Source organism: Zychaea mexicana (genome assembly GCF_025766255.1).
Source record: "Zychaea mexicana strain RSA 1403 chromosome Unknown BDB00scaffold_69, whole genome shotgun sequence".
NCBI lineage: Eukaryota > Fungi > Mucoromycota > Mucoromycetes > Mucorales > Lichtheimiaceae > Zychaea > Zychaea mexicana.
Window position 1 is genome coordinate 206,489 of NW_026516732.1, and position 21,576 is coordinate 228,064.

At 42.9% G+C, this 21,576-nt stretch overlaps 7 protein-coding genes across 7 annotated transcripts; 2 read left to right on the forward strand and 5 right to left on the reverse strand.

Annotated features, from left to right (window-relative positions):
* Positions 1-4,584: 4,584 nt before the first annotated feature.
* Positions 4,585-6,997, reverse strand: BDB00DRAFT_884128 (uncharacterized protein; the record flags this gene model as incomplete). The annotated part of the gene is made up of 6 exons (XM_053128302.1): positions 4,585-5,586; positions 5,683-5,772; positions 5,910-6,226; positions 6,365-6,449; positions 6,583-6,788; positions 6,892-6,997. 6 exons carry the CDS (start codon positions 6,995-6,997, stop codon positions 4,585-4,587), a joined length of 1,806 nt encoding a protein of 601 aa, XP_052976871.1.
* A 369-nt stretch (positions 6,998-7,366) lies between these two features.
* Positions 7,367-8,741, reverse strand: BDB00DRAFT_940905 (uncharacterized protein; the record flags this gene model as incomplete). Its single annotated transcript, XM_053129358.1, has 2 exons — positions 8,343-8,741; positions 7,367-7,951 (listed from the first exon to the last, which is right to left on the reverse strand). The coding sequence occupies exons 1-2, from the start codon at positions 8,421-8,423 to the stop codon at positions 7,367-7,369; spliced, it is 666 nt and encodes a 221-aa protein (XP_052976872.1). The 5' UTR covers positions 8,424-8,741.
* A 4,081-nt stretch (positions 8,742-12,822) lies between these two features.
* BDB00DRAFT_875206 (uncharacterized protein) lies at positions 12,823-13,127 on the forward strand (the record flags this gene model as incomplete). Its single annotated transcript, XM_053127317.1, has 2 exons — positions 12,823-12,941; positions 13,007-13,127. 2 exons carry the CDS (start codon positions 12,823-12,825, stop codon positions 13,125-13,127), a joined length of 240 nt encoding a protein of 79 aa, XP_052976873.1.
* Positions 13,128-13,964: 837 nt separating this feature from the next.
* BDB00DRAFT_837265 (NAC domain-containing protein) lies at positions 13,965-15,385 on the forward strand. Its single transcript, XM_053124540.1, has 5 exons — positions 13,965-14,127; positions 14,388-14,448; positions 14,574-14,738; positions 14,822-14,893; positions 15,025-15,385. Exons 2-5 carry the CDS (start codon positions 14,394-14,396, stop codon positions 15,231-15,233), a joined length of 501 nt encoding a protein of 166 aa, XP_052976874.1. The 5' UTR covers positions 13,965-14,127; positions 14,388-14,393; the 3' UTR covers positions 15,234-15,385.
* A 907-nt stretch (positions 15,386-16,292) lies between these two features.
* BDB00DRAFT_837268 (uncharacterized protein) lies at positions 16,293-17,165 on the reverse strand. Its single transcript, XM_053124541.1, has 2 exons — positions 16,985-17,165; positions 16,293-16,906 (listed from the first exon to the last, which is right to left on the reverse strand). The coding sequence occupies exons 1-2, from the start codon at positions 17,033-17,035 to the stop codon at positions 16,691-16,693; spliced, it is 267 nt and encodes an 88-aa protein (XP_052976875.1). The 5' UTR covers positions 17,036-17,165; the 3' UTR covers positions 16,293-16,690.
* An 807-nt stretch (positions 17,166-17,972) lies between these two features.
* Positions 17,973-20,485, reverse strand: BDB00DRAFT_916145 (DHHC palmitoyltransferase-domain-containing protein). Its single transcript, XM_053128706.1, has 5 exons — positions 19,641-20,485; positions 19,280-19,535; positions 18,931-19,192; positions 18,713-18,825; positions 17,973-18,618 (listed from the first exon to the last, which is right to left on the reverse strand). The coding sequence occupies exons 1-5, from the start codon at positions 20,169-20,171 to the stop codon at positions 17,999-18,001; spliced, it is 1,782 nt and encodes a 593-aa protein (XP_052976876.1). The 5' UTR covers positions 20,172-20,485; the 3' UTR covers positions 17,973-17,998.
* On the reverse strand, positions 20,258-20,473 carry BDB00DRAFT_725407 (uncharacterized protein; the record flags this gene model as incomplete). The annotated part of the gene is made up of 1 exon (XM_053118233.1): positions 20,258-20,473. A coding segment is annotated over one exon (216 nt), but the record flags the coding sequence as incomplete, so codon positions are not given.
* Positions 20,486-21,576: the final 1,091 nt, after the last annotated feature.

The window sequence follows — 21,576 nt, forward strand, 5'->3', positions numbered from 1 at the left end:
TGTGTAAAACTAGTAGTAAAATCTGAGCAGAGAAGAGAGACCCCATCGAACCAGGATGAAGGAATATAGCAGAGGCACACAATGTATAAATATTGCTTTTGTTGTTGATTAAGGGAGAGAGTGTGAGTGTGTGATAGAAGAAAGAAACAGTAAGAAATCTAAGCAGCACAGGTTGGTGTGAGGCTGACTCGGACGGTACGCGATGGATGATCAACAATAAGCGACTCGAATTCGCTTGTTTTGGACGCTTGTGTTTCCGACGACATTTTTTTGCTGATGGAGAAGCTGGAACGGAATGATGAAGCAGAAGTCGACGTCGATAAGCATGGCGTTGTTGTTTCGATACTGCGGCGCGCGCTGGAATTGCCGTTTCGCGAAAAGATACGTTGATAAATGCGAGCAGATCGGCTCTTCTTGCTGGTGGCAGTAGCTCGATCAGTGGTAGCTCCAGCTGTGATCGACGACAACAACAATGAAGAAGGCGAAGGCGAGCACATGGACTTGTCGGTTGAAGATGAAACGCGGTTCGAGAAAAACATCATGCTTGTAAGTTTATGTATAAGTAGCAGTAATAGTAAGTATAATATAGTAGGATGTGTATGCGCTTTTAGAAGGGTTTTTGTTAAAGTAACAACACAAACAAAAATATGTTGAATATGGCCCTCTTTTATATACTCTTTGATAAATGAACCCATGTCTGTGCGGATCCAAAAAGCACACCACTCCGCTATTGCATTACTCCCTCTTTCTTTCTCTCACTCTATATTTATGCTCCTCCTCCTCCTCCCCGCCCATCCCCACTTTTTGTTCTAAAGAAGGAGGAAAGAAAGAGCGTGCTGAAATAAACACGTATCATCCCTTTATTTTTGTAAAAGCGCGAATATACTCCATCGGTTATCCTACTATCATGTCTACGAAGACTAGTAGCAACCTCCCAGTAATTTGTTTAATTACATTAAATGCTGCACAATGATATGTACCATCTTATTTGTTTTCTCAAAGGCAGGACCCTACTACTATATATTACTGGTCCCTTATGATCTATTATTGTCTCTCATTCTTTCACTCCCAGGAATAATAATGATTTGCATGTTTTTCATCTGCACATAGAATGCTACATGTTGCATACGATAACACGTCCTTTTTGTCGAAGCTAATAGTGTTCTTACTCTATTATTAAGCGCTTAGTGAGATCTTCGTCCGCACGTTGCCGAATCTATTTGAAATTATATACATAATAGCACGCCCTTCTTGTTGAACGCCGTGAAGAAAATAAACCGGTCAACCATGTATACTAGAATAAGTCCTACCTTCTTTATACATCTTCTTTCCGTAACCCCCCTTGCCTGTTCCTCTCTCTCCCCACTCCCTTTCTCTCTCTCTCTCTCTCTCTCTGCTTAAATATAGCTTCTTTTTGACCCCGTGATCCATAGTAAATGACTTTTTTTCCCGCGGGAGATATGACAAAACAGGATTTTCGGCCATGATCATAAATACCCGGGATGCGCATCCTCAGACATGTGAACTACATAGTAGTGAGAAAAAGTGGTTGTGACAGTAATTTGTTTTGCAGGCACAAACATAATGTACTCAAAAGGATGGAACGAGTCCTAATCTTTCCTCCTCTTCTCTCTCTATTTCAAACAATATTTAAACCACGTTAAAATGTAATAGATACCACGCCTTTAGGGACACTTATTTTCTTTTTTGCGCTTCCATGGAAAACATTCGTCCTCTTAAATACCCATAGCAGTATACGAACAAAAGATTGTGCGCCATACCAAATACATCAGAAGCACTCGCATAGCCAATACGCGTGAGTGAGTTCAGAGTGATAATAAAGGTTCCATGTTTTTAGGATCCTTCTTCCCCTTGACTGTTCTCTTTCCTTCTCACATATATCCCCCTTTTACTATCTTACTGCAGCTTGTATCTCGCAACAAGTTTTACTGCTATTACAGTAAAAGAGCTATAGCAAAAATTACATCACTGTTATGCAAACTACAACAACAGCTATATGTATACTGCATATTGACGTAACTATAAGATTGGTAATTAGCTTTTTTTTCTCAGCTATCTAAAGCCAAGAAGATTCAACGCCAGTTTCAGTTCAGACGATAGGAGAAATGAAAGAACGGATCGATTCGAAATGTCAAAAGGGACTTGATTGCATTAGTGATTTACTCGTTTGTTGTTACTACACTACTGTTCATGTCTACACATGCTCATGTGTATGCAAACAACAAGTTTGATGGCCGTCCGGATAAGGAGGAGGTGCAATCTCGCTATTACATAGGTATACTGCTCATGCATATACAACAGAGTATACCATTAGTCTTGCTCATACTACACATCATCAATAAGCTCTTGTCTAAGAAGGATCATATGCACACTAGGTATGTCGGCTAAGTATTTATCAACCATATCATTACAGAGCTGATGTATGAGATGTTATACTGCCTCCTCCTGTTTTATCGATCCCACTGCAGCCCCCGACCCCACACTAGCTCCCCACCTCCACGCGCCGTTCCCACTCTCTTAACCAACAAAGTAATATAAATATATTTATATGGTTATATACGCGTATAAGTATATCTAACATCCTTGATAACGATTGCATAGTTTTCTATTCAAAAACTCATGAGTTTCTCCATTCATTAAATCACCTTTCAGTTCGTCACAGTATTAAAAGTGATTCGTATAGACAAAAAACGCAAAGTGATAGCTTGTTCTATCTATCATTGTTTCTTGTCACAAATTCCGTTTTTTCAGCTCTGCGTGTTTATTAGTGTGTAAGGTGATAATTTTGTATACAATATGTTGAGAAAATATATTTAATAGTATCCGCCGTTATAATATCCGTTATTGTAATAGTTGCGTCGCGTCAATCCAGCAGAGAGGCCAACGACAAGGCCAATGATAATGCAACAGCAGATGGTTGTACATAAGCGACGCTTCATTCCTAGGCCTCGATTGTTATGTGGAGCATAAAATCGAGTGACTGGATTGCGTTGTTGATGCTGTGGTTGTTGATCCGGTGGTGGTGGGGCGGGATTATTCTGTTGAGGGGGAGGCTGATAATACTGTTGAGGGCCACCACTATCGTTGCTATAAAAACCTCCTTCTTGCTGTTGATAAGCAGGTGGAGGCTGCGGTGGAGGCGGTCCGCCGCTTTCATTGCCTAGCAGAAGGTATGAAAAATGCAAAACGTTTTAGTGCCGCGTTTGCGCAAGCAGCATGGTGAAATATGTCATCTGCTAGAAAAAGAAATCTCGATATGTTCATTATTACCTCTGCCATAGCCTTTTTCCATATCACTCATCATATTGCCAGACGTGCGTATTTGCTTGTTCAGATCAAAGTTGTTGAAGAAAAGACAAAAAAATTGGGCTGCATGAAGGGCTGCTTAAAATGGAAATCCCATGCAAACATCAAAAATTGTTTCAGCTTACTACACATAAGTGCAAGGGGCGTGTAGTATATAATAACCCCACTACTTTTATAATAACTGGGATTTATGCCATATGAAAATTTGCCAAGTCTGGAAAAAGCAATGAAGACAGTTAGACGAGCTGAGCCGAAGCAACGGCAGCGATGACGAGGACGACCATGGATCGCGTGCCAATACTGTCAAACGTAGAAGTTAAGTGAGCACTCTTATGCTGATCCACCCCGCCATTCAATTTTTACCTTGCAGTAGCGGCACGTGAATCATTGTTATCGTCGTCGTCGTCGTCGCTGTTGTTGTTGTTGTTTTTTCATTTGGAGGGGCGAGCTGTCTCAGTTGCAGTAGCACAATCTCGGCGTATGTCACAATAACGGTAACAGCAGGCTGCTGAGACTGACCGCCGGAATGCTGGGGCAAGTATGGTTTAGGGCATGGGTAAAGCGTTGGCGTGGGTTGTGCGTCAGCACGTTGGGTGGAGGTATACCGGACTCGCCGCCAGAACACCAGCAGCAGGAAAGCTTAGGTGTAGTATTCGAGTGACCTTTTCCTCGTAGTCGTGGTCGAAGTCATCGTCATCATCACCGTCATAGACATACTCCTCCTCCTCCTTCCAGTGACCGCCACCAAAGACTTTATTGGTGATCAAGTTAATGATCAACATCAGAAATATACTAAGCCTAAAGGGTGTGTGCATTTTGGTTAATGCAAGTGTTTTGACTGGATTTTTGCTCGAACCTGTTGCCGTTATAATACGCATGTTTATACAGCATTTCCATGGCAAAGGTTACGACATGATTATATGCCATGGCAACGACCGTTTCTCTAGGGTGAAGCCGTTGATTTTGCGCCGCTAACATTATGGTCAGAGAGAGTAACGAGATGAATGACGTTGTTGTCAGTAGTTATATTAGATGAAAGTGCAAAAAAATAGAAGAGAGAACGTTTTATTGAGTATATGCAAAAAAGAGGGAAGGATATGTAGAAAATCGCAAAGTCAACGAAGGGATGATTGCTTAGTGAGCGATTGTAATGTGCGAAATGCGTGAGTGTGTGTTTGAGCGGAGGTTATGTTTTCAAATGGGACATGGATAAAGATGGAAAGATTTTCTTAGGGAGTAGTGAGGGAATCAACTTGTTTAGATGTGGGATTGCTTGTTTTTGGCGACGGGCAGGCTAAAGTGATCCTGCTGGTTGGGATCCCACATACGAGCAGTGACGTAGTCCATCAGCGCTTGATCAAAGTTGGCACTCGAGTTGGCGAGGCTGATTAACACAGGATCTTGTGCGAGGTTCTCGAGAAGAGCCTGTTTGCAGACAGCAGCGGCAACTTGAGCAGAGACTGTTCGGATGCGGTTCAAGGCTGGATACAGATCTCCATTTTGGGTTTCCTCAGGAAGAAGGGAGATGGAAAGGCCCTTTGCGGCTTCGTACACCATGCTATCCGAGACATGTCGGGCCTTTGCGATGATGGCACCCAAGCCGAGACCAGGGAAAATGTACATGTTGTTGCCTTGTCCGGCATGCTTGAGCTCGCCAGATGCCAACTTGTAAGGAGGGAAAGCAGTACCGGAGGCGAACAGTACATTCTCGCCAGTGTACTGCATAGCCTGCTCGAAAGTGCATTCAGCATTGGTCATGGGGTTCGACAGAGGGAAGACGATGGGCAGTTTGTTGTTTGTGGCCATCTTTTCAACAGCCTCCCTGGTGAATGCTTGGTGTTGGGCCGAAAGACCAATCAGGGCAGTAGGCTTGACATAGTCGATCACGTCGCACAAGGTTTTGAATTGTGCTTCTTGGTTGTCCGAACGAGCGAAATACACCTTGTGCTGTGCAAGCTTGTCACCACGATCCAGTGTTACCAAACCTTTGCTGTCTACAAGATAGAAGACACGCTTGGCTTCCTCCTCGCTAAGACCGTGCTCGCGCATAAAGTATGTAAGAATGTTCTTGGCAACACCAATGGCCGACGATCCTGCACCAAAGAAAACAATGCGGTGATCCTTGGGGTTGGTGCCGACTTTTTCTTCGGCCACCTTGACCGCATTCATGAAGCCTGCCAAGATGACAGAGCCGGTGCCTTGAATGTCATCGTTGAAGCAAAAGGTCTTGTGCTGGTACTTTTCAAGCAATCCAAAGGCCTATTGGATAAAAGAAAATAGCGAAAAGATGTCAGTCTTAGAAAAAATCACGCTGCTTCGTAGAAATGGATATGCTGATAAATACAAGATACATACGTGCTCAGAGGAGAAATCTTCAAATTGAACAAGAATATCGGGGTAGACATCATACAGGCCTTGCATGACTTGATCCATGGCTTCATAGAACTATTAGGTTGATTGATTGTTTCTTCTGTTAGTTTGATCATGCACGGTGGAAATTCGATGCATCTCTGTTGGGGGAATGTAGGGGAATGGTTGATGCTAGGTACATGGGTTAAAAAACAAAAGGAATTACAACATACCTCAGGATCAGCAGGACGCTTTTGTCTCAGGCCAAGATACAATGGATCGTTTAGGTAGCGGTCAGTGTTGGTGCCAAAGTCGAGGACAATGGGCAAGGTCTTGCGAGGATCGATGCCAGCAGCACCGGTGTAGAGCTGAAGCTTTCCGATAGGGATACCAATACCGTTCATGCCAAGATCGCCCAGGCCGAGAATTCTGGAGCCATCGGTAATCACAGTGATATCGGGGGCACCGTCTGCGTTCAGTCTATAATTCCGGAGGATATCCTTAATATACGGCAAGTCGTTGATTGTGAGATATAGACCATCGGGAGCACCTATAACAAGTAATATAACCGTGGAGAGTCAGAAAAATTAAAGTTCGGAGAGGTGATGGTATAATTTTTGACCCGCGGGAACACAAAGTAGCTACTACGCTATGCACTCCACACTCCACTTCCGCTACTGCTACTTACCAGGTGGACCCAAAAATGGATAGATGTTGGAATACTCCACACAGGCTTCACCGACGGTTGGGGTGTAAATAATCGGGGCGATTTCCTAATAATAGCCAAAATAGAAAATGTCAACACACAAGGTTTTCAGGGGGGGGCAAGTCGACGAATGGGGAGATGAAACCGTTCAAGAACGCCCAACAAACAAATTTGCCATTCATATTACTATTAATACGTACTGCTAGCTCGTCACAGACAAGCTTGTAAAACAATCTGGTGTTGCTGTTTCGAAGCTGTGCCATGAAAATGTACTTGTCCAAAGTGGTGCTCTTGGATCTTAATTGCTTCAGTGCGCGCTGTTTCTGCAGATCAAGAGGTTCGACGGCAATGGGGCTGTATCCACGCAGGCCAAGGTGTGCGCGTGCTTCCGCAGGAAGAGCAGTTCCTATAAGTAACGTACACAGGCTGTCAAAACAAAAACTTCATCTACGTTTGATCTGTCCACGAGTATCGATTGCTAATGTCGCTGTATGTTGAGAGAGACGTACCTTGGTTGTAATAAGGAGATGTTGCAAACTGGGCGACTTGCTTGACAGCCTTGGTGGCGCCATTGGTTGAGACGATAGTAGTGTGTTCTTGTTCGATGACAGGCATGGCAGTAGAGTAAAAGCGATAACGAAGAAAAAAGGAACCAGGTTTGAAATGACGGGTATTTAAAGGATTTGGAAGCTTCCCACGCGTCAGGGCACCAACGGAAGATAGTGGCATCATTCAGTTAAGATTACGTAGTATAAGCTTTTAAAAAATCGGTTGTTAAAGTAGTTGAAGTAAGACAGGAAAAGTATGATACCACGAAAATCTTCATGTGCTTTATACCAGTTGCATAGTATGACTCTAGCAAATGAAAATTGAGCAAATAGTTCGACTCATTTGATCTAGACAGGTACATTGAAACTCCTATAACCTGGAGCATGTGCATTCAGACACCCTTTCATGTGCACCCGCATGCAAATCAGCCATGACTCAGAACACCTCTTCTTTATTGTATTGTAAGCCTTGTTGCAACCATTCAAACGTGACAAGGGCACTCTGGAACCTGATCTTCATGCCATCATTGTTACCATTGCTACTGCTATAACTAGGGTGGTCGTTTGATGGTCGGTGCATGGTACGACACTGATTACAGAACGTATTATCCCCCCATTGTTGCCCAACAATGCTAAACTGGATCTGTCCTGCTTCTCCACCTTGGTCCCCATCCAGCCGCTGCTGGTATACACCTGGGCTCCAAACTATGGGGATGTTGAGCGTCTGATCCTCAGCTGTTGGAGGGCACGGCCATTGTGCGCAAATAAGCTTTAGCGATGACGGTGGATTGTGAGTTATGACAAAATGGTCGTTGCTAGTAGTAGCACTGCTGACAACCTCGCCATCCGCGGATGAGGATGGTGCTGCTGGCTCAAACCGCAGATAGCCTCCTTGTGTATCATAGCCGGTGCACCGGAGCCTAGCGATCGCCTCTAGGTTTCGATCGCCATGGCAAAGCGCAGCCATATATCCCGCGGGCGTATAGAAGGCTAGTTCCCATGCTTCTGCCTTGGCACGGGTCTGTATTGCATAGCTACAATAGTCCCAAAAATTTCGATCTCCTGATGCTTGTTGTAACAGTCTGCCGAGGTCTATCAGTCTAACAAACGAAAATACCGATAGGATGATATCAAACGGCCAATGGTGCCGGCCGTCTTCGTGTTCCACGGCTCTAGGTTCTCGGACTGATTCTAGCATGAATATAACGTGTTACTTGTGGGAAAAGGATATGGTATCAAGACAAAGAGCGGGAGAATGAAGAGGAAAAGGGAAAAATAGCAGCAAAGGCGTCATGCTTCAATGACAATGACCAAAAGCATCATCGCCCTGATAGCGATTTTTCTCTTTTGCAAACCCTTGTCGGTGCTGGCTCCTGTAATTTACTATCAGTTGACGAATTATGCATACATACCCTCCAACTTTGCGATGTAACCCCCTTGTCATCATAGTTCGTAAAGATGTTCATGTCTCTCCCCCAATTTTCTTTCGGCATGCCAAACGTTGCCAAGAGGGCAAACCCCAGATTTCATCGCCACCACGGACCAAGCAATAGTGTAACTATCGAAAAGCAGGTGTGCTGAGTCAGACCATCGCACGGCTTCTCAATGGACGAGAACAGACAGCAGCCGCTACATAAACGGAGATATTTCTAAAAACCGCTGGACCCGATTTTTGAGATTGAACACGTGGGTAAAACTTTTGTCCTTCTTTCCTCCAGAGGCAGGGGGCATCAAGCAAGATGTCTGTTTTCTAAAAGAAAATATTTTAAACAGCGGGGGAATCTCCTTTGCTTGAAAGGCATCAATAAATCTTTGAGTCCACTGTTTGCATCAAGGCCATGTCACAAATCGCATAAGCAAGCGCCAATCAAAAGCTGTTAAATCGCGAACCTTATCGGCCACGAACGGGAACAAGCTGTTTCTGTTTGGACTTCCGAGGATCCAAGAGCAGCAACAGCCCCATATGTTGATTAACGCGTTTGCTTTTTTCTGTATTGTTGCATTGCATGATGATACGTGTGATTATCAGTCAAATTCCTGCCTTGTATCCTTCTAAAGGCAACATTCGCGAACTTGCATTCCGGACTTGTTACTTTTGTGCTTTCGTCGGCAGTATATAATGGCGCCCCCCCCTAACTAGCAATGCACTGGCTACCCTCACTCCCCAAAACTCCTTCCTCCTCCAAAAGCCTCCACCCCACACGCCCACGTACTATTGGAGTTAAATTTTCCGGCAGAGAGCGAATTCTGGCCCGAAAAAGCACCCCACATATTGTGCTGTGGCGTTACCTTGCGCTTCCGCTTTGCTACACCAAATATACTCCACACTTGACGTTCCGATGCGCCTGTTTGGATGTACTGGTAAATTGCGGGTAAAACCACGAAAAATATATGTCCTGAGAAATAATACCCACAAATCCGTTCCGTGATGTGTCATTTGTCACCCTTTTCTTCTTCTTGTCGATATGGAATGTGCGTATATCGCATATATCCTCTAATTAGTCGTTTTCGTTAATGTACACTCACGAACAAGCCGGCGTGCTCCGTTCCTCATTGTACGGTCATACTTCATCTGATAAATATCGACAACAACACGAGATGCTAAAACTATATACAACTGTTTGACATGCTCTCGCGGTCGGTTCTGTCCGTTGACACATTATCTAATACAAATTACCTTTACATAATAGGTGCGGACGGGATCCCTAGCAGTTTGGCAGAATTAATAACGAGATCATGAGAGTGATTATAGAAAATATCTCTTTTTGGGTTTCGGAACACCAATGTTACATAAACAGACAGGTTCAATTATCAAGTGTTTTATTTTACCAATCCATCTAAATTGTAGGATGACCGCCAGCATCCTTTCCTTGACAAGAGATATCGACCTGGCATTCCCTCAATCTGCTTTTCACTCGAAAATCCATTCTTACATATACTGTATTATCTGAGAAATTCACGTAAAACGGTGGTCGCCGCCAGCTCCGTAACATCCTTGTATAAGTGTTCTATATACATACTCAATGTCAGATGTTTGAGCTAAACTGTCTATTAATCACTTCGTCTAGTGATAACCCTCTCTTTGTAAATCATATTGTAGTGACAGTGATGAAAGTAACGTTCAGCAATGTCAAATGATGCCCTATCCATCTAGTAAATCAACATGCTTCTTTTGAAATCTATTTTGATTATCGTATGTTAATCAGAATCAGGTCGTCCACTTAGTTTTTTAACAAGTATAGTAATAGTTCATCATTGAGACCAGGTATATTTGACGTTCCAAACACAGCACTGTATAAGATACATACAGACTAGCTCATTCTTTGTCAATGGACTTGTCAACATGCAAAAAGAATATTATACAGACAGTGATCCTATCCAACTACAATGTTCGTTTTTGATCCATAAGTAGTTACATAAATTTTCAAGCACTGTGTGCGTAGTACTAACATTGAGCTACATTTTCGGAGGTCGTCATTTTTGGCTACATAGCATACACATACGCTTCTCCACTGCCGTCAATTACGGTTAGGCTGTATCACTACGGGCAAAGTAAATTTGGCCGTTCCGTTACTCTGGAGATGATGCATATTATAAAGCTATTTAAAAAAGCAGGACATGTACTAATGAAAGTCGCACCCGCTTTTGCTGCTTTTGCTTGTCTGTCTACTTTCGTCAGTTTTGAGGTCGCGAAGCAATTTGACACAGCTATGAAAAAGTTGATACATCCAAACTGTACAAAGTGCTGGATAAATTACGGTATCATATGTAGAGAAATCTACTAAATGCTTCCAAAATAAGCTTCCAGAGAACTAAGTAGTGCCGGATTAGATGTAACAACGGGACAAGCAACTCTAAGTTGACCTGATGTGTCTAATAATCGATAAAGGCAGGTTCAAGAGAGTATCATAGCATCTCTCAAAGCCAAAAATACATTTCTGCCTTCACTGGTTCCAATTACGCATTTCGTGTTCAGCAGTACAAATGACCAGGATTTGGGAAAATCAGGTGTAATATCTCGGAATTAATAAACAAGAAAGAACAAACGGATACCATACTCTCCCGTTCACAGTTTACAGTGAATCTGAAATTAGACACGATGTATTAAATCAAGGAACACTTAATGAGTTCGAGATTTGCTTACTGGCATAGAGAATACTACTTAGCTGTAGTTGATATTTGATGACTGTGTTCAAATCATCGTTCTATTTCATGCATCTTTCTAGTATTGACAACCCCGCCCTTTTAATTTAGCAACAAATCAACTAACGTTCCTAACATGATGCGCAATAAGCTAAAGATGACCAACCTTGTGCTCAAGAGCGAAGACACTACGGCTGTCTGTGATGTTGGGCAGAACGGACACTAGACTGTAAACTTTATCCTCGCAATATCAGCGTTCATGAGCATGATTAGGTATGGTTCTGCGCCCGAACATCGATCTGGCAGCCCGGCCCATGCTTTTTTGTAGGACGATCCTCCATCACCTTCCTATAAGGTTAGCGCTTCCATCGCTGCAATAAGGAAGAAAAAGAATGTATTCATATTGTTTCAAGATAGCATGGTGCCATTCATGTTTGTCCCAATATACAATTATCTCTAAGATGATCACTCCGCCTATCAAGAAGTGCGGTGTTAGACGTGCCAGGCATATGCTCAAATACCGCACACTCATGCAACTTTTGAAAAAAGGCGAAGCGTAAGCGATTTTTCACAACACAGATCTTTACCTATTTTTCCAAGCATTTTAGCCGCTGACTGCTCCTTCCCAACATGTATAATCCAGCATTATGATATATATTTTGGGGGTTTTTTTAAAGACCTGCAAAGTATTTAGTAAGCTGGCTAAGTTCGTTTATAAGAATAATATATCCACCGTAAGAGGTCCGTTCACAAAGATACTTCATCACCGATAATTCATCGGTTCATTTTCAAACGTAATATCCATTGCAAGTGGCAAGGATAACAAAATCAAAGGCTCGGTGCTATATCCTCCAATCACTCAATTTTTCACTTGACCAATTTTCACTTGCATTGATATCTTTTAGAAGAAGGACTTATCTTAAGCATGAACAACTCCAATTTTCAAGCGAACTGTAAACAAGAGCTGTCCCAGTGCTCGTGGAAATTGAATTTGGATCAAATATGGTGATGCTTAAAGATGAGTTACTGTTTATTCTTCAAAATGGATCTGGAGAGTCGTGTAAATTGGCTACTTAACGCGACATTTACTTTGGTGAAGTACTGTATTTGCTATGATGTTTCTTGCTTAATTTTTTTCCTACATCTAGTTATACTGAATTGAAATATACTTATTAGAGAAATTTATCGGTTGTGAGAAATGCTTATAGCTGAGATGCGTGAAAAGCAAATGTTGTCGTACCAAGTATGTATGAACAATAGGGAGCCCTTTCCAATTGACGACATCCAAATCTTTACTGTTGTTGAGCCGAGTACAGACAAGCGGTAACGTGCTTTTATAGTTAAAAGCTTTGAAGACAAGAAGCACTGGTCGCACTTTACAGAAAATATATTAAACGAAAGACTGTGTTCATAGCGATAACACGCTGGTTGATTATTTTGCCTGTATTTAGATAGGAAGTGAGGCTATCTATAGGAGAATACTGTATACATGCCTTAACAATCCCTTCCATCAGCTCTATACCAGGTTGTGAATCACGATGCCGACCCTCGTAACGACCCCGTTCAGGTGACTATTGCTCAAAAGCGCGACGACGAGCTCAAACCTCGCGAGAGCACCCAAAAAACCATTCGTTGCCTCTGGTCTACAAGAATGATCGACCCTGTTCTCTACCTCTCCGTCTTCTCACGAAACCGGCATCGCTTAATCAAGTGCCGTATGCATTGGCTCCCAGCGTACCCGCTCCAAAGATGCCGTTGCGACAGACCATTGGCCAGCCGAGAACACTATGCCGAATGCGAGCATCTTCGTCCCCTGCTTCGAGCTCTTCGATGCTTTCGGACCACTCCCAGACTTGCAATCCGACGATGTACAACCACTAGACTAAATTTTGAGCCATCCACCACGCTCTGATGCCAAACTCTTGTGTGGCAGATGGAAGAGAACCTGGCCGACTCTGGTCCATGTCCTGCGCGAAATAGAGAGCCTCAGCCATCCAGGTGTTGACTATGATGCATCGGATTCAGAACCTGCTCCGCAAGATGCCCTCCTCTAGACATACACATGTATACTCTTTCCTTACAGCATATTTCAAAGTGTCTTCCTTGTCGTTCTCATTATCTGTCCCCTCTTTCTTCTGTAATTTCTTTTATTCTTTTACCTCGTTTCGCATCACTTTCAACAGCAATTTCAAACCCTCTGCAGTGTCTCCTCCACCTTAACTTTTTTCCCATTATACGGGATTTTTTTCGATTGTGGTATCCCTCATTTGTAAATACTCTCCCCCTAACTGTACCGCAAGGAAGCGACCAATTACACAAGGTCACTTAAGTCTTCCATAAAAAATAAAAGAAACTAAATTCGAACTATATACATGCCTTATTACTCAGTATAGTTTATATTGAACCTTTCTCGTTCAATTATTAAGTAACTGCTGTCAACCACTTCAAACCTTCTAAAATTTATTATTAAAAATACGTATCGCCAGTTTTAACAGCTCCAACTCATTTGCCAAAAAGATGTGTACTTTTAAGACCATTTTTTACTGATTCAAGTATAAGTATTTCGTTAGTTATAAAGTTACTGTAGCTTTTAAGAAGGAACCCAAACCAGGGCCGTGTCATAAATTATAGGATTGCTTAAATACACACCACTATTTCAAATAAAAAGCACGATCGATATTGTCTAAGTATGCTAGAGAAGCTTCCAATGGAATTAATAAGAACCATGTATAACATACGACCTTCCGGGCTATTCCTTGTACTGAGATCATCATCATCATTTTACTATTAGAAAACTTATATAGAGATCAATGCTATAAGTTACGATGGATAATCAGCTTTTGCTTAGCAACTATGAATACTCTTCTTTTGGCAACAGCAGTTTCTTCTTTGGAGTCTTGGATGTTTTCTTTATATAATAAAAAGCTGACCACAAACAGACCGCTGAGCCAGTAACAGTAAGTACTTGCTTCTCCGAACTCGAAAATTTTTTTTCTTCTAAGTCGGCCGAACCTGTGTGATCCTCCTCTTTCGCTTTGCGCTTGCTATTGAAAGGTGCGTCGAGTCGTCACTTAAGTTTTCCACGCATTGTTGCCAATCACTTGCCCACACTCCCATATCGACACTATCGCCATTTTCGATCGATAATTGCGTTTATTGATCGTACTTGATCAAACCTTCCCTTTTCCCACTCTCAAACGCTCAATTATGAAATTGGGTGGCTTGTGAATGTGTGGGGACCCAAACCTTTCATCGCGATGCGCGTTTTTGTTATTTTTGTTTCTCACACATAACGACCTTATTTTTACATTCAGAATAATATGAACAACGACAAGCTCGCTAAGCTCCAGTCTCAAGTCCGTATCGGTGGCAAGGGTAAGAAACAATTTAAAAAATATTGCATTGTTCTGCAGTGAAGCTTCCAGGCACATACACGCACTCTGTAGCCATCCCGCTAAGCTATAATTGCTGACGATTTTTTATTATTTCAAAATTTGCAGGTACTCCCCGTCGTAAGGTCAAGAAAGCCACCAAGGCAACTGGTGGTGATGACAGAAAGCTCCAAGGTGCTTTGCAAAAGTTGGGTGTCCAACCCCTTGGTGGCATTGAAGAAGTCAACATGTTCAAGGAAGACGGCAAGGTCATTCACTTTGGTGCCCCCCGTGGTAAGCAGTTGTCTTTTTTTCTTCAAGTTTGAAAAGCACACTTGTCGAAGGCAATTATGCTCATAAACGATACTATCATGTAGTCCAAGCTGCTGTCAACTCCAACACCTTCGCCATCCACGGTCGCTCCGTTGAGAAGGAATTGACTGAATTGGGTAATGTGCTCAGAAGTTTTAGATATTACGAAGGGGCTGCTGTGGAAGAAAGTAGAGTAAGAGTAGGTGACAAAGTGTGGGACAAGTCATAACTAACATTTATCAACAAACAAATGCGAACAATATAACAGTTCCCGGTATCTTGAGCCAATTGGGCCCTGACTCCTTGGCCAGCTTGCGCAAGCTTGCTGAGGCATACCAATCCGCCCAGGGTGGTGCTGCCGGCGGTGACGATGATGATGAGATCCCCGACTTGGTCGAGAGCTTCGACAAGGCCGAGGTTGAGGACAAGAAGGAAGAAAAGGCCGAGGAAAAGGCTGAAGGCGAAGTCAAGGCCTAAAAGCTAGGCTTGTGATCTTGTAATAATCCATGTTTTTCTTTTTTCTCCAAAAAACATAATACATTTTTCATTTTCTATGACAGAGAAAAAAAAGCATTTCATTGATTGCTATTATGCTCATTGTGTCTGTGACTCTGTCAGTGCAAAACGGAGTATGCATGTAGTATGTAGTATGTAGAAAGTATTAGTTGTTAGTGTCTTATTCTGTTCCAAAATTAACATTTTGAATAAGGGGAACGATGAGCAGAACACACATAGAAACACACCCACGCTATATACGAAACTTAAATTAGGTGATTGGGAAAAGACAAAAGAAGAAATTGAAAAGCGAGGTGTCCCCTTGTTTGCCGTTAGCCATTACAATAGAAAGAGGGTATAGGTACCCACATAATAATAACAACAATATATATAAACGCGTGCCCATTGTTCTTGTAAATAAATGGGTATTCCTAGTCAAAAGCTATATAAACCCTCTCAAATTGCCTTGACCTTTTCTGTATCATCCTCCTCCCCCTCCCTTCTCGTCTATAGAGAGAACGCAAAAACTTAAACTGATTTCCTATCACCACTAACTACTACTTTTACTGTAACTACTACCCAGTCCTTTCCTTATCCACTCCATTCCTTCAATACAAAATGTTCCATAACTGTACCTTACTTAACATCTTTTCTCAACGTCCCGGAAACTCGAATATTCCTTCATCATCGTCACCCGCCGATTATCACTACGAACGTCTTGACGAAACCCGCCAATGGTTCTACTGCCTCTACTGCGACGTTGGATTCGGCTCACGCGATCGACACCAATGGCATCTCAAAGTGTGTCCAGCATCAAGAAAGTGTCACGGCAACTATCATACTTTCCACGAGCACCAAGACCGGTTTTCATCCTTAATCCATGTCCAGCACCCTGCCGAAAATTAGACCTGTCCAATCAATAGACATACACACTACAAACCTTGTACAGATGTACACAACATACACACAAACATAATACAGATGCATGCACATATATTAGATTCTTTTTACACTCTTTCAATAGATATGATATTCAGACTTTCCCAATCTGTATTTGCTGGGTCTATTGTTGTTGGTGGTGGTTTATTGTATGATGTGTCTAGTATCTTACTAAGTTCAAATATGATAAAACAGTAATACAGTAATAACTGAATATTACAAAGAGAAACGATTTGGTGCTACTTAGCAACCATTCATTTTTACACAGATATCTCTTATGAAAGGGGAGGGACTGAGAGAGCGGGGTCGAGCGGGAGGCGGTTGTTTTTTTTTTCCTTTTCCTCTTGCGACGGCGGCTATAATAACAGCTTCTTGGTTGGCTATTGTTGTCTGGCGCTTTAATTAGGCTTGTATACACAGCAGAGAAGGGTGGCGAGAATGATATCCAGCACTTGAGAATCGAAACGTGGTCGTAGCAGCGATGCATAGTGTTAAGCTGGTCATGTATCCATGAAGGACAGAGTAGGCGAGTTCGGTGGCGATGGGATGTACGAGGGGGAAGACACAGTAGTCGTGAACTTGCTGCTTGAGTGACTGTAGCGTCCATAGTACGAGAGCAAAGGCGATGATGGTGGAGACAGAGGTGTGAGTGGAATTTGAGGTGTGTGTTGTATACATGTAGCATCTTTGTTTGCGCATTCGGTAGAGCAGTATAACTAGACATAATGAAAGTGATAAACGTTAATGGGACGAAGCTTTGGATTGATTGTTATGCTATGAAACAGTGTACATACGTTTTCTTCAATGCAGTGACGGTCACAGATGATGCACCACGAGAGATCCATAGTTGAAGTAGTTGTAGTAGTAGTAGTAGAAGAGAAAAAGCGAATAGAGCGAGTTAGAGGTGGTGATAAGTAGTTGATGTGGAGAAAGATAAGAGAAGTTGGTGTGGAAAAGACAAAGTTTAAATCGTGTAATTCCTTTTATATATGCCAAAAGTGCGGAAGGGCCACCACCGACCGCTGATCGGAGCCTCAAGAGAAAAGATTACTCACAAACGATATAGTTGCCAAATATGTCAACGTGGGAAGTCGAGTCATTTTTATTCGCTCCGTTCAACCACTCACAGGGGTGGATATGGGTTTTGAGCGTTGTGACATTCTAGTCAACTTATGGTCATTCGAGGTTATTCGATTATATGATCACGTTTCTGGAATCTACGACGACAATTCGGACTCGGTTGTTTATTCTAGCATGGGGCTTTGTCAATCTTTTGTCATAGAAGCTTTCTTACCACGATCTACGATATGACCATCATGATAAAAATTTTCTGAGATTACCCCCGAATCCACGGACCCTTCAATCCCCCTCCTTATTGCAAGAGTCATAATCTTGTTTCCGACGAATCAAATTTCGAGATAGGGAATCTTGACTCACCGGCCCGTGATTGCGCCATATTTCTTCCGTTGACACATAAACTTTTCTCGTTGCGCCGATCCCTCCCATGGAAGAACCAATGTAACGATGGATGGAGGCGCGTGCACGCGGTGTTATCTGGCTCTTCATTTTTCCTCAGTGTCTCTTTCTCTCTCCATCCATTTCTGTACTTGTACCCACTATCAATATTTTACCTGGAAAAGTATTCATATTTTACATGTTTAAGCACAGTAATATAAAAGAGATTAAACAGAATAGGAAAATGATAAAGAAAAAGCGTGTTGGTAACGGTAATAGGAGGAGGAGGAGGAGGAGCTGAGGCTAGAGAAAGATGATTGTTGTTGTTGTTGATGCGTTGGGTATATGAAATCCTACACTTCCATCGGTTGTTGTGGTTGTTGCATCTTGCGGGGATTGTTGATCTGTTGCGTATCATACAACTCATACCAATTGAATTTGCTATCCTGTGCATCGGTCCAAAATTCGACGCAGTTTGTCCAACAGCCTTGATCAAACACGTTGCCCCGGCTCATTCCGGGTCGCCGATTGGACCTTTGCTTATGCAACGCTCTAGCACCCGCAAATAATTGCAAGCATGGGCAGAATCCGCTATGCGAATGGCCTTGCGCACCGTGTGCATGAGCGTGTCCGTGTCCATGAGGGTGGTGTCCGCCCTCGGATGGACCGCCAGTACCAGGTCCATCGCTACCAGCCACGCCGCCACCCACAGCCATTTGTGCCATCATACTCGGGTCATTTTGGTTCATGTACGTATATCGGTGCGCATTAGCACTTTCGTTGGTAGTCGTTGCAACAGCAATCTGGTACGTCTGCACACACAGCAAGCAAATTGACCAAGACAGCTGCAAGGATGCCCACATGGCTAGTGCTATTGTCCACGTGTCGTATAAGAAATAGCTGCAGACTGTTTCACCAAGGAAACAGGTCGGGTTCTTCCCACCTAGCAACACTGGCGCTTGTGTTGCATAATCTGTGATACAACATCCGTCAGCTCAACATCTCAAATCGGGACTTTCCGGCCTCTTCCTCCCCAACCTCCACCTTTAATGATCGATCACACTTACATTCGAGTACAAGTGATAAGAACGAGATAATGGCAATCACCATGTTCAATACGAAGATCATAAAGGGTCGGTGGTTTTGAACACCAATGCAATTGAAGATCCACGGGCAATGACTAAATAATACATTGTGGTGATTTATCAATAAGTTTTGTACGTAAAGTTTGGGTAACTTGTCCAGTCACTGTCAATCGAATCACCACGGGCAACCCCGTACTTACTGGTCAAATCGCGCGACACATCGGTTACACACTTTACAATGCTTGGATCGCAAAGGTTTCTTTGCCAAACATGTCATACAAAAGTGGCGTATATCCAGTTTCTGTTCTTCTGCTAATTCAAAGACATTTGATTGCTGTACTTCTCGGGGCAGTTTATTGTTGACAAATCCAGGGTTGGCAACGACAGCTCGGTAGAAAGCTGTCATGGCTATCACAAAGCTCGTTATGAAGATCAGGTTCGCCAAAAGCATATGTGATGTTGCTATGAATAAGTCATTTATACCAGTGTCAATATCACCCTCAGCATCAATCTTTCTTTCCTACCACCGAATGGTTTTCTTTTGCTTACCAGAAATGACAGGCATGAGCCAGGTGACTAAAACCCAAAATGCAGAGGCTTGGAATATGCATGAAAAGTATGGTGTTTTCCATAACGCGTCATGGCTTGGTGCGGGAATCAGGTACTTGATGATACTGACGTGCATACCGACAAACTGTAACAGCGCCAGAGGCAATCCCGCATACCAAGGTACCATGCTGAGTGTTTTTAGTGCAGTGCCAAGGGTAATAAATGGTGCAAAATAGACGATGGTATTGATGGTACGCTATACAGCAAAAAAAGGGACAGTTTGCCTCTGTAAGTCACATGAAGAGTAGAACGTAGCCACGATCCATCCTATCATTGTTCATATCTCTATGACGGCACATACCTTTGACATGGGCCGCCCTATTGAACCCGGATATCTTCCAACCCTTGACTCCATGGTAGGATTACCTTCTGCCATTACATCAAACTCCAACACCGCCCGATTCCATATCCGCTCAAGCTTTTTTTCATGCACAAAGTCCATCACCGACTTGCCCGACTGATCCTTTGCGTTCACATCTGCACCGTACTCGAGCATCTTTCGAACACACATCTTGTTGCCTCGTACAACTGCCCAATGCAGCGGCGTCAGCTTGGAGTTATCCACAACCGACACGCTGGCACCAAACCGCAAGAGTAGATCCGTTGTTAATGCTTCGCCTTGGTAAGCAGCCCACATCAAAGGAGTATGCCCACCAACATTATCCGCTGCATCCACATCCATGCCAAGATAGAGCAGATACATGACAAGAACAGCATGCGACGAGTGAACAGCGAGATGGAGTGCATTGAAACCTTGACCGTCTTTGATGGAAGGATTAGCACCTTCTTTGATCAATCGATGAACTGTCGCCAGTTTGCCGTTCCTATACATGCAAGTCACGAGTTACAGTCTAGTAACATACACGTCTGCACCACACGACACACAACCGTATTAATACTATTTTCTATACATATGTACCTGGTGGCCCAGTGAAGTGGTGTTGCTTGTAAATCACCGCCTGGTTTATCAACAAGGGCACCGCGATCAATCAAGTACTTTGCACAGATATCATGGTTATTAAGCGATGCGTAATGAAGCGGAGTGACGCCTTGCGAGTCAATGTCGTTTGGTGTCGCTTTCTTACTGTCGAGTAAGTATTGCAAAGCTTGAAACGATCCTCGTTGTGCCGCTTCGAAAATGGTCATGGCTACATTTACTTTTATCATTACAATTTACTTCTCTTATTCGTGCCAAAACCTTCTTTGTTTTCTCTTTCTCTCTCTCTCTCTCTCTCTCTCTCTCTCTCTCTCTCTCTCTCTATACCTTCGGGCCCGTCATTGGACAGTTGAGCCGTAGCTTGATCGCCCGACACTGCAGTTACAGGCTGAGTAGGTGAAGGCTGGTTTGGATTTTGAGAAGCATGCTCTCCTTCTTCCTGTTGTTCGGCGAGCAGCGGACGCTTATCCTCGCGATGCTGATCGATGTCGGCGTCCGTCATATATATGTGTATATATATGTATGTGCGTATGTGTAGAGAAAAGGAAAAGAAAGAAAGAGTAAACGATGATACAGCGCCCGCGAATTAGAGTTTGTTGCGGGACAAAAGCAGATAGCTCAAAGACGGTTAAAAGGGTAATGCAAAAACAAAAAAGCCCTCTTTTTTCTACCCTTTTATTTATGGAAGATACACACACACACACACGCATACATGTATAGATGGACAGTAAGCTACGCACCGATATGCCGAATGCGCAGCCATCACTACTACAGCCACGATGTAATGGATGCTTTCATCAGTTATTTTAGAGAAAATACAGATAATCCGGTTTGTTATCTAATCGAAATGACAAAAATTAATGCTGCGAAGAGACAAAATTTTAATTCGTTTCTACGGCGGCAGCTATTTAAGAATCGTTGCTATGCAATGGGTAACACGTTCCAAAAGATGTGTGTGTTTCTCCCACAGAAAGAAAAGAAAAAAAAAAAGGCTCGGCGACAAACATAGCCCGCTTCGCACTCCGAACAACATCCGTATTTAAATTGATGGCTCAGCGTAAAACCAGTGTTTTTTTCTTCTTTATAAACTTTTAATGATGGGGTTCTTTAACTAATGTGCGACGCTTTTGTTCCACATCGAGTCACTCTAAACCTCAAAGAAAAAAATACATGCTTACAAGACAACGGTTGATGACGATAAATCTCTGATTCTTTCGTTCACTAGTAAGCATACACTTGTTTGTATAAGTTTGTAGAACTATGTACTATCATATGCTGTTGAAAATGAAAAAAATTCAAA